This window comes from Atractosteus spatula, chromosome 10 (genome assembly GCF_055471065.1).
Source record: "Atractosteus spatula isolate fAtrSpa1 chromosome 10, fAtrSpa1.hap1, whole genome shotgun sequence".
NCBI classification, from domain to species: domain Eukaryota; kingdom Metazoa; phylum Chordata; class Actinopteri; order Semionotiformes; family Lepisosteidae; genus Atractosteus; species Atractosteus spatula.
In genome coordinates, this window is record NC_142715.1 from 18,134,334 (window position 1) to 18,150,784 (window position 16,451).

Below are 16,451 nucleotides of genomic sequence, written 5' to 3' on the forward strand. Positions count from 1 at the left end.
AACAATAAATTAATCTGAGCAAATTTTACACGTGTGGGTGATTTAATTCTGTCGAAATTGCGTGGAACTCCTCCGCTGAGCTCAGATACACACGGGAAAGTTTTCAGGCGGCTTCACGGAGTCCCGCCTCAGACTGGAAGCAGGTTCTAATTAGACGCTGAGAACAATCCGGGTCTCTGTATGTAATTGATTGTGTTGATTGAGCGGTAGTGTGACCATGTGTGTGGTAGCATAGTCCTGCTAGTATAAAAACCTAGTCACCGCGTTCACACTTTATGCTCTCTTGCTTTAACACAGTTTGGTGGTTTACTTGTCTTACTTCTGTAGCAGTTTAGCGGGACGTCGATTTGGCAATGCGCTCGTTTCTCTTTGTGCTGTGCCTGTGCGCAGGGGCCGGGCTCCCCGCACTGATCTCTGCCGGGCCGGCTGGCTGGGACTCTCGGGAATTAGCGCTCCAGGCCGACCTCCCGGCTCCTGAAGACGCAGCCCAGTCGGAGGACTTGAGCCTGGCAGATGCGCCCTCCGAAGACCTGTCTGCAAGTGAGAACGACTCGCAGTCCTTGGCTCCCGACTTTCGCCGCCTTCCCGTGTCCAGAGACGCGTACTCGCCCTACTTCGACAAGGAGAAGATGAAGCCCGAAGCCGGCAGCCGCCCCTTACCCGCCTACATCAAGAGCGTCCTGTTTCCTCCCCAGCGAGGGCGGCAGCCGGCTCGCCCGGCCATCGGGAGCACCCAAGGAGTGGCTGTGTGGTGCGACTCCAGCAGGATGTACGTGAGGGTCAGTCGGCTCCTGCTCGGCTTCAGCTGTCGGCCATCGGAGGTGACCTTGGGCAACTGCAGCGTCAGCCGAACCACACGCAGTTACTTCTACTTCATCTACGGGCTTCACGAGTGCGGCACCGAGCGATCGGTAAGCGGGTCTTCATCTACATGCAGTGTATCAATGCGAGCTGTAGGGCTAGTGTCGGGGTTGCCTTTCCTGGGAATATCCCTTCCTCTGTGACCCTGCAGGTTGTCCAGGGCCGCCTGGTGTACTCCAACACTCTCCGCTATGCCCCACCCTCCTCCAGTGCACCTGTGCATCGCTTCATTCCCTTCTCTGTGCCGGTCAAGTGCTCCTACAACAGGTAGGCAGGGCTCTGCTGCTGCTGAGAAGCTGCTGGGGAAAGTGTCCAGAAGCCCCTCATCCCCTCTGTCCTGCAGGTTCCACTACTCCTACAAGGTTGGCTATGTCCCCACGTGGGCCAGGAGAAGGACCTTCTTCAAGGACCTGAAGAACAAGCACAGCTTTGTCCTGCTCACCACCAACTGTAAGCTCCTTGAGCGAGTGGCTCCTCCTGCCTGCAGGGGGTGCTGTGTACAGGTGTAATGCTGCCTCTCTCTCTCCAGCCCACTGGGTCCGGCTCTCTCCTAGGGATGAGTACATCCTGGGTCAGCCCATGTACTTCCAGGCCACTGCCTACTTTGCCACAGTGGAGCAGAGGCTGTACATCCACTCGTGTTACGTAACGGAGAAACCGGACCAGCACTCCCAGCCCCGTTTCCCTGTGATCGACAACTTGGGGTACGGCCCCTTCTGGGAGGAGAGGTGGGTAGGAGCCCCGAGAACCTGCAGGGGTTCATCCTTGTCCTTGTCCCCAGGTGCATGGTGGACAGCAAGGCAGATGGATGCCTGTCCAGGTTTGTCCCCTCCAAGCAGAAGGATGTGCTTCGCTTCACAATTGATGCCTTCCTCTTCCAGAAGAAGCTGTCCAGGAAGGTACTACTCTCAAAGGCTGCTCAGCCTTCTTGCTCTACTGATCCATGGTCTGCTTTCACGTCCATGATCTAGATGTGAACCAGACTGTGGCAGCTGTAGTGCCTAGAGCTGCCAGCTTGACTTCACTGATGGCAGAAGGTCCTTCTCTGTCCCTCTATTGGCCTTGATCCCTTAATGCTGTGACTTTCCCTCTTGCAGCATGAAGTGACTGAGCTGTACATGCACTGTGTCATGGCTGTGGCTCCTGCTAAAGCAACACCAGGGACCAAGTCCTGTACCTACAACAGGGAGGCTAAGAGGTACTTCTGCAAGGAGCCTGCTGAGGGTGCTCTGGGACATGCCAGGTGGAGGCCTCACCTGTCCTCCTCTCCTCCAGGTGGGAGGAGCTGTATGGTGACCATGAGGTCTGTGCCTGCTGTGAGTCCCGGTGTGCTGGCAGCTGGAATGAAGGTGGGTCTGGTTCTCTATCCCTTGTGGATGCATCTCTGCTCAAGAGACAACCATGCTTGGACAACTGAGGAATGATCCCATGCTGGACAAAGGGACTGTTTAGATGAGTAGCATCACTGTGGGACTCTGGGTATAGCGGATCCCTCACTCCTGGGTGCTGCTTGTCCATAGGTACCAGGAGCCTGGTGACCAGCAGTCGGGTGGCTGTGGCACCAGTAGAAGCTCCTCTGGATGTGGGAGCTGACTGGACTGAGGATGAGGAGGGAGACCCTCAGAGCTCCAGTGAAGATGCTGAGAGCACCAGTGAGGATGTGGAGGGAGCAGAGGACTTTGGAGATGTTGGCCAGTGGACAGGTAGGGTCTGGCAGGAGGAGCTCCTGTAGGGGTGGGTGTCCTGCAGTTCAGCTGGATTGTTCTCCTTCTTCCTCCCCAGGTGCCTGAATGAAGGCTCCAGCCTGGCCCTTATGACTCTCCTGCCTCCACTCGGCTTGTAATGGCAACATCTCAATAAAGCTGTGAAAGACCCTTCTGCCTGCCCTTGTTTCTTTATGGTTTATAGGTTTGAATGGGGTGGAGGATTGCAAGGGAAGTGAGACCCATTAATAAATGGAAGTATTTGTGGGGGTTCCCCTTTCAAGAATGCTTCCCGTATTGCTGCCAATGAGGACTGAAAATGGCTGGAGTAATAAAGCGTTGTACTGGGGGAAGATGGCCGCACTATTCCTTGGGCAGGGCAGTGTGACTTTTTTTTTACTGTGGGAGAGACAGAGGTGTTCAATATACTGGAAATCCTCCCATTTCTGAGAGGGGTGGTGCTAATGGAGTGTGAGTTGCTACTGTAGTGCCCAGTAAGAGTGAGATCTGGTGTCCTATTCTAGGCTGCACAAACTTCCTAAAAGAAACACAAGGAAGGAATTGTCAACAGGGGCTTGGTATAAAGTAGCCCTTCCCTTCCTTAGTAGAGGAACAATACTGGTGTACAAACATCAGTGAATAATGGTGCAGTTAGAATCTTGGAGGTCTTATCTTATGGGTGTTGGTTTCACAGTAGTGGTATTGGACAGTCATGGGAAGTATTAGGATTGAGACTGGAGATCCCAGTACTAGACTGGGAAGACAAGTGTTCACAACCACCTCTACCAGCAGCACAGACTGTGTAGATTGGGACTGAACGCTTATTACACAAAGCCTCTCCCCTGTTTCAGTGTCCCATGTCATGAATTTCAAGTGAATCCTAGTCTTCTTTTGTGACTACCTATAATTTGCACAAATCCTGCTGGCCCACTAACACTGTTAATTCTTAGCCCTACTGAAACGTCCTATTAAAGCTTCAAGGATTTAGGATAAACTATTTTATATAATGGTTCTGAAGGTTAACTAAGAAAAGTAGAAGCAGAGGGGTAAAGAATAGAACCAGTTCAGTAAAGGCTCTTCTCCAGAACAAGGTGTTGAGTCTGAATTTGAAGGAGTTTAGGGAAGGTGACTCTGGTATCCTTGGGGAGAGAGTTCCAGAGCTTGGGGGCATAACAGCAGAAGGCCCTGTCACCCATACAGTGTAGACGGGCTTGGGGGACAGTTAGGAGACCAGAACTAGAAGACTGAAGGTTATGAAGTGGGGAGTAGGGTGATAATAGATTAAACTGCAACTGAAATGTGAAGGCACGTTCTACAGTTTATGCAAGAAAGGGTAATGTTAGGCTTTTATGGGACTGGGAAAGTGGCAGCACTTTTGAGGACCGTTGGTACAACAGCAGTGCTCAAGGATTCATTTCTAAGATTGAGGACAATGGGTTATATACCCATCGTTCTTACCAAAGGATCAGAGACCTTTTGCTATATAAAAAGACTCCTTTCCACCACTAATTTATTCAGGTTTGGTTCATTTGGGTTTTATCAGTTAAACATTTAATATTGTATGTCAGTTTGTTGATGCCTGTATATCACAGTGATCTGCACACACACCTTTGACTGAATATGGGCTGCCAAACCTCTCCACCAAACTTATGTATCACGGTAGGTACACAAGAAGTTTATTTTTAATAACAGGGTTGTTGGTGCCAGTAGTCAGATTGGGTCAATTGCAAGGTAAGAACAGCATCACGTTAACTGGAGATGATCCAGAGATTAGCATGCAGCTCTGTACGCCAGATTAATACAGATTTGCAACTCGCTCGTCTGCTGACTTTAGTCCCCTGCTCAGTAATCACAATGTTCCCAATTGCAATGAGCCCAAGGAAACAGCTGCTGCTCTCTAGAGGACACTACAGGACAGGACTAAGTACAATTCCTGCAATAGACTAAGCAGTTTAGTGCCAAACTAATAGAACACTGAATCCTATGGGACAGTTCCGAATGTAGTAACATCTTAATACTGAAATAATATCGTAAACACCTCGTGATCTTAAGAATCTGTCGCTGTTAAAAAGTATTCTAATAATAAGCTAAAATTGTACTGGAGCCACAACACAGTGGACTTGCAGCTCCTGTCCTGATCATACAGAAAGATGTCATCACTATAACACCTGTTAACAAACATAGCTCCTGCAGTCTGTGAAAGAGAGCTCTGAGGTAAATATTCCTTGCAGGGAAGTGAACTGAAAAACAGGCAAATACATCACTCAGATGAAGAGCAACGACTGTCGCTAAAGAAAGTGAGCGAGGGTACACCTATAGTAGTTCATCCACAGAAATTCAAATATAAATTTGTGACGCACCAGAGTACCACAAAGCTAGAAGCGTGCCTTCAACTGGAGTATTGTAGTACGACTATTTATAAGTAATATTAACTTATTCCAGGCGTTCATCTGGTTTAAGAATACGAATCGATGCCTTCAGATAGACCTTTAACAGTCCTTTGATGTAGAATTAAGAAAATGGGGAATTATTTGATCCCATTCTCAATCCAGTAGTTTATGGACAGGCGCTCTCAGCGGACTGTGTGCAGGAGTGAGGGGTGATGTGGAATTCTATGGGCTCAGTGGGACTCTGGGAGTCAACTCAGGGCTCTGCTATAGATTCCTGTAGAACCGGTGTGAAATGATAATGTATCGTTGGCTGGTATTGTTAATGTAAAGTTTACTGGTACGTTTTGGCCAAAACATATTTTCTTTCTTCTTTTTTTCAGCATGGAATAAACCTATTACATGTTCCTTTGCAGCCTACGCATGCTGACGCAGCTACCCACCTGAACTAAAAATTGTATGTTGGCCGTTCCGTTACACTATATTGATGAATCGTACAAGATCATAGGATCAATAAGCCTGAAGACTTGTCATGTACAGTGCCCTGATAAAAATCAAATTAATTACACTAATTTTTATGGAATCCCATTTCCGGTAGTGAGGCTTCCATAGTACACAGATGGAATAGTGGACGGTGGGCTTTTAATTTTTTTTTTATTTAAACACCAGAAATACAAAAACGAAGACAGAATATGAAATAAGATACAGAAATAGACACTTCACATCCAGAAGAATTCACAATTATAAAAGCTGAAACTTATACTTTTTAAATATTTCCATTGTATGTCCTTTTTCACTTTAAAAAGAAACTCCTTTAGCTCAGCTGGCAAGGCCTGGGTTCGAGCCAATGCAGTGAGGCACGAACTAGGGTGGGAGCGGCGAGGGCACAAGCCCTGGAACCCGAATCCGTTACAATAACAAAAGGACAGACAATGAAATATGGGTTATTTCGAAGTCCCAAATGTGAGATATATAGTCGGAATTCTGAGTTTTAAAGTCGCAATTCTCAGTTACTAAGTTGGAATTCTGAGATACCATAGCGCGTTTTTATTTTTACTCCCTGGCGGAAACGGGCTTCCATAGAAATGGTCAGATTCAGAGCCATTGCAGTTCGTGCTAATTAGAACAACGCCAGTACTGAACCCTCAGCACTGTACTGACTACTGAGCACAAGTTCAGCTGCTCGCCATCTTTGTTACGCACAGTTTTGCATTGCTATTGAGCTCAGAGCAGGAGCTGATCTTCAGACAGTACCGTGTTAAAAAAGCAACATGAGCCAGGCAGGAGTCAAACCTACAATCTTCTGTTCCGAAGTCAGATGCGTTATACATTACGTCACTGGCCCTAATCTTACGGTGCTCAACTGCACCATAGTGACCTCAGCGCCACTACTAGTAATACATCGCCCCCGGCCAAAATTGCTTAGTAAAAAAAAACGTTTTCTATACTTGTCTGTTTAAAAATATTATATCTTTAAAAAAGACAAAGGGTTTGTGTGTCGCGCTAAAGTTTCGATTCATTTCGAATGCAAAGAAAAAACATTTTATTCCAAGAAATCATAAATGTGTCTCATCCTCCATACTATAATTCTCTCTTGTAGTAGTAAAGCATTTTGAGTCAAACCGAACAATATATTAAAGGAACAAGTAATAGGTCTATTCCATGCTGAAAAGAGAAGAGAGAAAACACAACGTTTCAGCTGTGAAACCTTCTTCAGGGTTGTTTTCTCTCTTCTCTTTTCAGCATGGAATAAACCTACAATATTACTTGTTCCTTTGCAGATACGCATGCTGACGTAGCTACCCACCTGAATATATTAAACGTTTCATCTATACGATTAACATAATGTTCTCCTGAATAACTACAGTAAATGACAAAGCCATAATAAAAAAAAATATATTTACGAATTTTAACTTTTTATACAGTAAAGTTTTGTTGTGAACATGAGCCCTGTTTATCGATATCACCAACACAGTTCTGGATTTTATTCTGCCTTCCTATGGACATATGAATTTTCTTTCACACAACAGCTTGCATGTGTGGTAGCTTATTAGCGCCAGGGAGAAAAAGAATATTGTTGGCTTTTAAATGAGAAACCATTTGCGTTTACACAAAATCACAATGCGTTGTCCCAGACATTGGGACATCCTCTGTTTAAACACCTGTCGTTTTCTCTAATATTGGCTCCTGTGCTTCGGTCCATTTGAGAGAGAAGACACTGAAAAAGTCGTGTGAAAGTAGATTTTGCACCTGCGCCAGTGCTGTAGTGGTATCATACAGACACCCATACAAATCCATCACACGTTGGAAGCTCTGGAAGGCAACGTAAAATATTGCTCTGTCCGTTGGTGGATTAGGTACTGTATGCATGCTACATTTCAACGTAAAATGCAATATAAAAAGATCAAATTTGATTCAAAATCGATTAATGTAAAAACCGATAAAGCTCATATTTTTTATCTAGTTTTATCTATATCTATATCTAGTTTTTCAAAGGTCTTAAAAAAATGTTTATCGCGATTGTGAAAGTTAGAGAAGGTGTACCAGTGCGTGCCTTTATATCGCCAGCTTCAGTCTCGCCTGTAGCTGCGAGAAGGTTAAAAGCGTACAAGTGATCTGTCTTTCGTCAAAATAATTGCTGGAGCAGCAGGACGTAGAGTACAATCCAGCAGCTGTAGATGGTGCTCAGGTAAGAGCTAATTCTGTTTTCAGCACAGGGAGCAAGAATGAGCTCAGTCCGGCTCCCAGCAGAATCCATTCTGGTTTGGTTGCTGTCAGACTGTGCATCTGAGGCTTTTTGGATCGCAACGTGAAAAAAAAAAAGAACAAAAAACAATTACTCACATCGTGTTACTTCTACCAGAGGAAGGGAAGATATCACTTAAAAAAAATCAGAACTGAATATTTTGATCCGGGGCCTCATACTTATCAAATTATTTAAATAATAATTATTTAACTATCAGATTGTGTTTCTGCAACATTTCGTGCACAGTATGCCGTATTCAACAATAAAACAACAGTCACAACGAGGCCTTTACACCCAGTCTGGGGTATTTTCCCCTTTTATATTTTTGCCACTTTATATCGAACCTGTTATACTCCCAGAAGTGTGCAGTAGCTTCTACTTAATACAAATATACAATTCACCGCTGGTATAAAGAGATGTGTGCCATGTCTGCCTTTGTAAGCATTTGTTTCAAAAATAAGTTCACAATATGTTAAAAACACCAAAAGCACAAACTTAATAATACAACGATACAAAATCAAAACCAAATCATAAAGCCAATTAAGTACCTATCCTTTGAAAACAGAACACCTTTATATCTACAATAAAAATGTGACATTTGTATCTACTTTTGAATTACTGTACAAAGCAGACAGAGTAGTCCCTGAATTCAAAGATCAGATCTTGGCCAAAACAAGACAATCAGACGTGAGCTGAATTCGGAACAAGAGCCTCTGCTTCGTCGTTTATTGAGCTTTTGATCAAAGTCTGAGTAAAAAAAGATCGGCTCTTTTAACTGTTTGAATGAAATACACAGAGGATACCTTCCTTCGAGCCGGAGTCAAACCAGTGACCTAAGAATTCCCTCTTGTTTCCGCTACAGTCCTCCGCTCTACCAACTGAGCTATCAACAGATGTCAGGAGCTGCTCTCTGGCACATACTGTCCAATGTAGTGAAATGTTCCGGATGATTTAAATCCCAGATCGACATCGTTTCCAACTTGTTTCCTTAGTCTTGTTTACCTTGAATTTAAGCCACAAACCAGGATTCTACTGTATAAACTTCCGGAGATATTACAAAATGTTTGATGGAGCATCAATCATTCCAGGCGGAAATTAACTCCTTTTCTTTCTCGAGGGATCATATTAAACATTTCATTTGGATCGAGAAGAGGATCACCATGAGACACAAAACAAACTGTTTCATTCTGTCTTTATTAGAATCTGTATCACAGCTAATGCATGTAAAGCCTTTAGTATGCGAGAGTGAGAGTTCAATTATGCCAGGGAGTATGAGAAAAGAGAACTGAAATTTAGTAAATTAATATTTAAATAGAGTGTAAATCTTCAAAGTGTCACTGCAAAATTATTACAGGGGTCTACCAGCTGCAGGACGTACTTGTTTTGGGACTATTTCCAATAAGTACCGTATTAGTAGTTGTGTGTCCTTACTGGTATCTTTTAAACATTCGGTTATATACAAACGGGACAGAGACACAGTAATAATCCGATTTTAACGTGTCCTGCATTTTAACTTACTGAACAGATAAATTGGAACGTTCTGATTCAGAGCCCCTGCAGTTCGTGCTAATTAGAACCACAACAATAGTCCTGAGTCCTGAGCACCACACTGAGCAAAGGTTCAGCTGAACTCTGACTTTGTTCAGCACGACTTGTTGTTGCAGTTGAGCTCAGAGCTGGAGATGATCTCTATATTCTACCACACTAACTAGTCCTAAACGTAGTACACAGTACACACTTTTTTAAAACAATTTAAAATATTACACAAAGGCTGTAAAGCACACTCTAAATCGATCCGAATATTTGATTTCCGAGATCCGTTTAGGCAACATTAGGCAACGTGGCGCTTCTCCAGCAAAGCATTTCTCAGTTTTGTGAACTACTGGTGCTTTTAACACACCAGCTTACATACAGTACCTCGTCTGGATGGCCGAGTGGTCTAAGGCGCCAGATTCAAGGACTCCTGTCTTTCCATTGGTTGGGTGTTCTGGTCTCTGAAGAGAGGCGTGGGTTCAAATCCCACTCCTGACAGCTTTTCCCTCTCTTGCATTTTTCCTGTCTTGTGCTCGCTGACAACGACAGAAAGAAGAAAACGGAGAAACCGGCTTGCGGGCACATGATGGGCAGGGAAATGCTTCGTGAACACTTCAATGTGATTAGCAGAAAGTCAAATAGGCTTCAATTTCTCCCTTAAGAACTGTTTGGGGTGCCTGTAATCGAGTAAAGATTTACGGTCAAGGTATGCATTCAAAGGTGAAAGACCGAAATATAAATCCAGAAGAAGATGTATTAAAACATATTGTTTTCCTTGCGGTTTCCCATGTATTTCATTAAATGTGGCATTGTGAAATCAGCCTGTAGCCCTATGGAATGCAGCCACTCTCCCGGTGACAGCGGCAGGAGCCGAGAGGATTAAATCAGAGCTCGAACAGAGAGTTAAAAAAAATATGGGCAACTAGAACATAGATCATATAACATTTTTATTAAACTTTCCTATCTGCTCGGCCTTACTGAAGTATTTTAGCTGCATTTTAGCTTCTATTTATATACTTTACAGTAGATAGTGTTTAGTAAGAGAAGAGAGATACAAGCGCTAAACCCCCACAATAACCAAACCTTAACTAAAGCAGGAAGATCAGTTTCTGCTCGAGACAGCCGTTTTCTGAACTGTAAACCTTCAACACTGGCTGGAGACGCTGTGTGTCCGGACTCAGAGGTTGTATAAGAAAAGACTCGGAGAGCTGCAGGCACGGCTCATTGCTCTGCGCTCCCCGTGCTGAATGCGCGTGTCCTCCCTCCTTCATTACCTTCATACACTCCTCTCAAACCACAGCAAACTCCTAGAATATTTCGGTGAACAGATACTGGGTCTTTCTTTCCGAGGTCATAGGCAGAAACAATAAACACGGTGAAAACAGGAAGGTATTCTGATCGTATAGAGAAATGCGCAAAAATACATTTCCTAAAATCCAATAAAATCTAGTTACATTCTGATGTATCTGAATAGTTTTGGCACAGTTGTTACAGCAAAGAGACAAATAAACTTTTTTTAAATTTCATTCGAGCTGTAGTTTTGAAAATGTTTTTTCAATTCTCTAAATAATACAAACACAAACACCCGTTGTAAGCGTCTGACCATTGATATTCTTGAATTATAAGCCCGTACACACGCTGGCAGGCAGTTCAGCGAATATGATGCCCCTGCAGGGGCCGAATATTAGACAGACGTATACATACAGTCATCGTGTGGAGTTTATTCCTCCTCTACCGCAGTCTTTGCCTCTTGTCACATTTGCGCTTAATTGTCGATTTTTTGTATAGAACACCGAATATCTTGAGGAAGCCTGTCAAGCGAAGACTGATGGATTATTGAGGTGCAAACACTGGTTCAAAATCAACGCCCTCTGCTATTGCCGTTGTTTCTTTGATACTTTCTTCAAATTCGTCATCTGACCTTCAAAAATCGAGGGATATTAAGCATAATACCATACAAATTGTAACTTTCTTTTGATTTCCAGTTTTATTAAAATGCCATCCTCTTTTACTGTTATTTTAGATGTTTGGCAAGACGTAATATCCCCCCTCTCACCCTCAGCTAAAATATTTTAAAAGTACAACAACATTACATTATATTGAATAGCACTTCGGTTAACATTTATATTCAACTTAAGGTAAATTTACAAAAATATTAAAATAGAACTCCGGCGATCTGTTGTTTTTGCTTGTCAAGTTCTCAAACAATTTTGCATTGTTTTTTAAATTACTTTAGCTGAAGATGCAACGGGAGTAGAAGTGAATTCTCCCGCCACCCATTGGAACATAAATGAACATGGGCGAATACTATCTGCTTGGAAGTTGCCAATGTCGGGAATTATTGGAAGTTCCCGGTAATGTTGACTCTTTTCTCAATTGTTTACTACTGCAAATATCAAAATAGTTCAGGTTTTGCGGAAAAATAAAATTTTTGCGGTGATGATGTTTACTACAGGAAGAAGTGCGTCCCTGGGTGGGTTCAAAACACCCACCTTTGGGTTAATAGCTGAACATGCGAACCGATTGCACCACAGAAATGCTTGCACCTTGCTTTTTTTTCATTTACATGCTTTTGGTGAACAAAAAATTCGCTCGCATTTCATCTTTCGTAAGCTATATGGTTAAAAAAAAGCAAGATGGGTTCTGCAAGGAAATGAATACACGCATTAAACCAAATCAAGACCTCTGTAAGTGTCCCAAATTACATGTTCTGTAAAACAAGACAGGAAGAAAGGTACCACTGGAATTCGGATCCAGTATCTCCTCTTTATTAAACAGGTGTTTTAATCAACTTTGTCATGGCGCCAGCAGAGCGCTCTTCTTTTATAGCAGCTTGGACACACCGCCATGAGACATCTGCATTCGGTGTGCGTTGAGCCTACTCACCGAGCAAGTTGCCTCCTTTAATGCACTAGCAGCCCCGATACTAAGAGACAGGTTGAGAAATGGCTTTTATCTGGCACTTTTCATGTCCAAGGAGATCAATGTGCTTTCCGTGTACAACAGGGTGTCCTCTACACCCGCCACCGAAGGATAGCACAGGCTTGGTGGCTTGACATCACCAAGGAAAATAGTGAAATTACAGGTGGAAGAGGAAAATGACCCTCAAGAATGCAGAAAGATGGTCATCTTAAGGGTGCCAAATCATGTCTGAAGAGAGTGGGTTTCTAGGTGAGGTGGCTGAGTGGTTAAGGTGATTAACTACTAATATATTGTGCTCTGCACGCATGGGTTTGAATCCCATTCTCATCAGTAACAATGTTTTTTTTTTTCTTTAACGTAACCTTACATTTGCCCATAAAGTTCATATATTTTTCTGTAGCTGCAAATCCCCAATATTTCTGCTGTCTCCCGAGAAACACAAGCGTGGAGTCAAATCATATTAAATAACACAACACATCTAATAATTTAACACCCAGATGTGACAGAACACATGTAAGACTTACACACAATGTGTGGATTTTTTTTAAAAACAAGTTGTGCCAAAAACTAAATGAACACCTCCATTAAACTTAATGCAGAAGCATGTTGTCTATACTGATAAATGGTGCAAAAAGACAGGAATAAAGGCACCACTGGGATTTGATCCCAGGATGTCTTGTTGACTAGCCAAGCACTTTTACCAACTAAGCCACAGCAAAGCACTACCCTTTCCCAAGTGGTTGTGTTTTCGTTTCATTTTTCACTCTTGTACTAGAGTAGTAATGTTTCTAGATGTGCATGAACGTGGTATAGTAGGCTGACAGCAGGAACACGTGGCCCACAAGCAGTGACGGTATTAGAGGGACCTGCAGTATGTTGGTTTGTGAGAAGCGATAAAGTAACTTGCCGAGGAAGCAGGTGTGCCTGATTTAATAGAGGCCATCGAGCAGAAAAAGTAACAGAAGAACCAACATAAATTCAACAGCGATCTTCTGCAGCTGAAAACACAGGCGAGACTTCTCCAGGAAACTCACAACCTGGGCATGACTTCACTGCACACTGCTGTTGAGAACGATTGGTGCAGTGGTGCACTGGAGCTGTGCAAGTATTTCTCTCTACACTGACTGACACTGCAGAAATGCAGGGTTTTGGCTGTGGATCCATTTCCTCGTGGAAGAAAGAGACAGTAAAATAGCAAGGAAAATACAAGAGAAGAAACTGAAAGAATTGTGCCCACTGCAAAGTAGGAAGGACAGAGGTGGCCAGACACTTAAAACAGCTCAGCAGATAATTTGTGACAATCAGCAGATGGATTCAGGTTCTGTTGTGCAGTTTGAACGTTTGTTCTCTGAAATCTGGTTCGTTATATGAGATGAACTGATATTAAATAGGAATAATCATTGATATAATAATTGATGTCTGGCGAAGGCAAATAACCTTTGTTCATGATTTGGGATGTGACTGGTTACATTTCAACAGCTACAACCCCCTATATAAAGGGTTTGCACTCTTATGCAATCAAGGGATTGAAAGATTTTTATTATTATTATTGTTGTTCCAAAAATGTTCTATTTGTTATTTCTGATGGAGCTGTGTGCAAAGATTTAACAAGCTCAACTCCCGCCAACGATTCGCCGTGAAGAAGCAAAACATTGAAGTTTCACAGACAGAAGCAGTACGCCAGCACAACCAACATTAAAACACTACGATTTGCACTGACTCGAAAGTGATCTCAGCAGACGTTGTTCCCTGCATAACGCTAAAGGTGGCAAAGCGCATTTGGGTTGAGAGGACGCAGTAAAGCTTTTGTTTTCTGCCTTCATGTCAAGCTGACAAAGTATCTCTAAAAACTTAGCTTAGGTTCTCAAGAGACTGTCAAAACACAATTCCACTGATTGCTTTCCAAGTCACTTTTTGCCAGCCGGTAATATTTCTTCTGCACTGATAACCAAGAATTGAATTTCATTTTTTTGCAAGCTGTGTGAATTTCTTGAAAAACAAGTTTTCCAGAAAGGAAATGAACACATGCATTTAACGAAATCAAGCCCTTTGTGATTGCCCGAAATGGTACGTTCTGTACCACAAGATAAGAAGAAAGACACAGCTGGGATTTGAATCTAAATTCTTTTGTTTAATAGACAGGTGCTTTAACTAAGTAAGGCACGGTGACAGGACAACCATCACCTTTTACAGCCACTTGGACACACCGCTCTGAGACATCTGCGTTCAGTAAGCACTGGACCTGCTCTCAGAGCAAACTGCCTCTTTTATATAGCAGCCCCGACACTGAGAAACGAAGAGAACTGGCTTTAATCTGGCATTTTTCATGTCCAATGCGTTTGACATCTCCCAAGGGCGACAGAGTTCTTTTGTGACACTATTTCTTCTTCTTTTTTCTTTCTGTGCGCTTTGATAAAAAAAAACAAGAAATCGCGCAAGGGAAAAATGTCATTTTTTTTCATAGAGAAAACATGCACCAGGAAATGTGTTGAGAAGAAATGATTTAACATGATACGTGACCTAACTTACCGGAGCAAATGCTCACCCGTCGAGGTCTGCTTTACTACAAGAGTGAAAGATTTGATCATTTCTCGGCATTGTGGAAGAAAACAGTCTTTTTTTAATTCTAAATCAGTCGGAATTTCAGCGCGACACATAAACCCTTTGTCTGATTTAAAGAGATTATATTTTAAAACTCACAAAAATGTAGAAAACACCTGTTTCTCAATTTGAAATTTTAGACAGGACAGTGTATTACTAGTAGCAGCGCTGAGCATACTATGGTGCAATTCAGGTTATGTGATATACCAGAGTTTTAATAAATAACGAGTCTGATTTCGAATCATAAGATTGTAGGTTCGACTTCTACCTGGCTCGTGTAAACTTTATTCAGGCTCCGCAGTAATAGATGTCTATTATGTAATAAACTGCACCTGAAAGCAAACGTTGGGTCTGTTTCCTTTTTTTTTCCAGCATGAAATAGCAAATCGTTACAAAAAGCACCAGCTAATGCCCAATAGCGTTTTTTTTAAATTACATTTACTTCAGGCTTCAGACACTTTTTAATAAAACAAAAGTGTCCTGAAACTCCCTAGCAGGTTTGCTTGAACCTGTATTAAAAGAAGTTACCTGAAACTTCCAGGATTCCATTTCATTTTCTGATGTAGCTGTCTCTGAAGTCGGACGTGATGTTTAGCAGATGTGAACTGTGCCTTTTCTCTTTTGTTCAAGTGTATTCGCTGTGTGAGCTCTATTTTGTTTAGATTATCTATGTGGTGTACACACAGAGCTCAACTGCATGGTGTGAATTCCATGTTCAGGACCAGCAGAACCTGAAAAACTATGAGCTGACTCCGATGTGATTTGAACACACAGCCTTCTGATCGGGAGTCAGACGTGCTACCGTTGCGCCACAAGGTCACAGCTGTCTATGGACTTGAATTCCCCAAAGGAGAAAAATCAGTTTCACAAAAAAAGATTTTTTTTCCTCCTGTGAGGAGCTCTTCTGAAGAGAGTCTCTTCTTATAGAGAAGAGAGTGAAGAGAGTCTCTTCTTCCCAGACCACATTTTATTTTTCCTGCGCAGCTCTTGTGCAGGTGTTGTTCTCGATAACAGATCCAGGAACACTGATTGTTTTTCTATTTTTTTAATTAAGTACCCCATGGTGCAACTGTAACACGTCTGACTCTAAATCCCGAAGTTAATTTTCAAAGTATATCGGAGTCAACTGATACTGATCAGGTTCTGATGCTGCTGAACCCACAGCTTTAATCATAAGGTCCAATTCCCCAAGCCTGCTGACCTTATATGTCCATCCCTTCTCGTCAAAACTCGTATTTTCACAGGGTACCCTTCAGAAATTGCAGCATAGAATGAAAAACTCCGTAGATGTTGGTGATTTTCCTTTAAAAACAATTGAATCTCCAGAAATTTTACGGAGTGTATCACTTTTACTGAGACCGAGGAGTGTTAAGCTGTATATGAGTCTTTGTGAGTCGGTTGTTAACCAAAAGGGTGGTGGTCTGAGCACTCCCAGGGACGCTATGAGCCTTTTAATGTACACACCCTTCTCACTTCTTTTCTCCATGGCCGGTCTTGTTCCGCAATCAAATACAGAGCCCGTAGGGAGCAGCAGGCTCGCAAATATAGCTCACTGTGTATATAATGAAGAAGCAGAGGTTAGTTTCTCATCTGCATGTTGCAGAGCCTTATGCAACTCGTACCAACAGCTGGGGTTTGATCCCTGCACGGGCTATTAGTTGAAAGGCCATTGTAAATGACGTGTAACAGATTTATCCA

The 16,451-nt window shown here is 42.9% G+C and overlaps 1 protein-coding gene and 2 non-coding genes across 3 annotated transcripts; all 3 read left to right on the forward strand.

Moving 5' to 3' along the window:
- The first annotated feature begins 353 nt into the window (after positions 1–353).
- LOC148825592 (zona pellucida sperm-binding protein 3-like) lies at positions 354–2,593 on the forward strand. Its single transcript, XM_088926329.1, has 8 exons — positions 354–911; positions 1,013–1,128; positions 1,205–1,311; positions 1,391–1,565; positions 1,643–1,760; positions 1,959–2,059; positions 2,137–2,210; positions 2,382–2,593. Exons 1-8 carry the CDS (start codon positions 354–356, stop codon positions 2,591–2,593), a joined length of 1,461 nt encoding a protein of 486 aa, XP_088782455.1.
- Positions 2,594–9,617: 7,024 nt separating this feature from the next.
- On the forward strand, positions 9,618–9,728 carry trnal-caa (transfer RNA leucine (anticodon CAA)). Its single transcript has 2 exons — positions 9,618–9,655; positions 9,683–9,728. It is a non-coding gene; the product is annotated as a tRNA-Leu (tRNA).
- Positions 9,729–12,400: 2,672 nt separating this feature from the next.
- trnas-acu (transfer RNA serine (anticodon ACU)) lies at positions 12,401–12,482 on the forward strand. Its single transcript has one exon. It is a non-coding gene; the product is annotated as a tRNA-Ser (tRNA).
- The last annotated feature ends 3,969 nt before the right edge of the window (positions 12,483–16,451 follow it).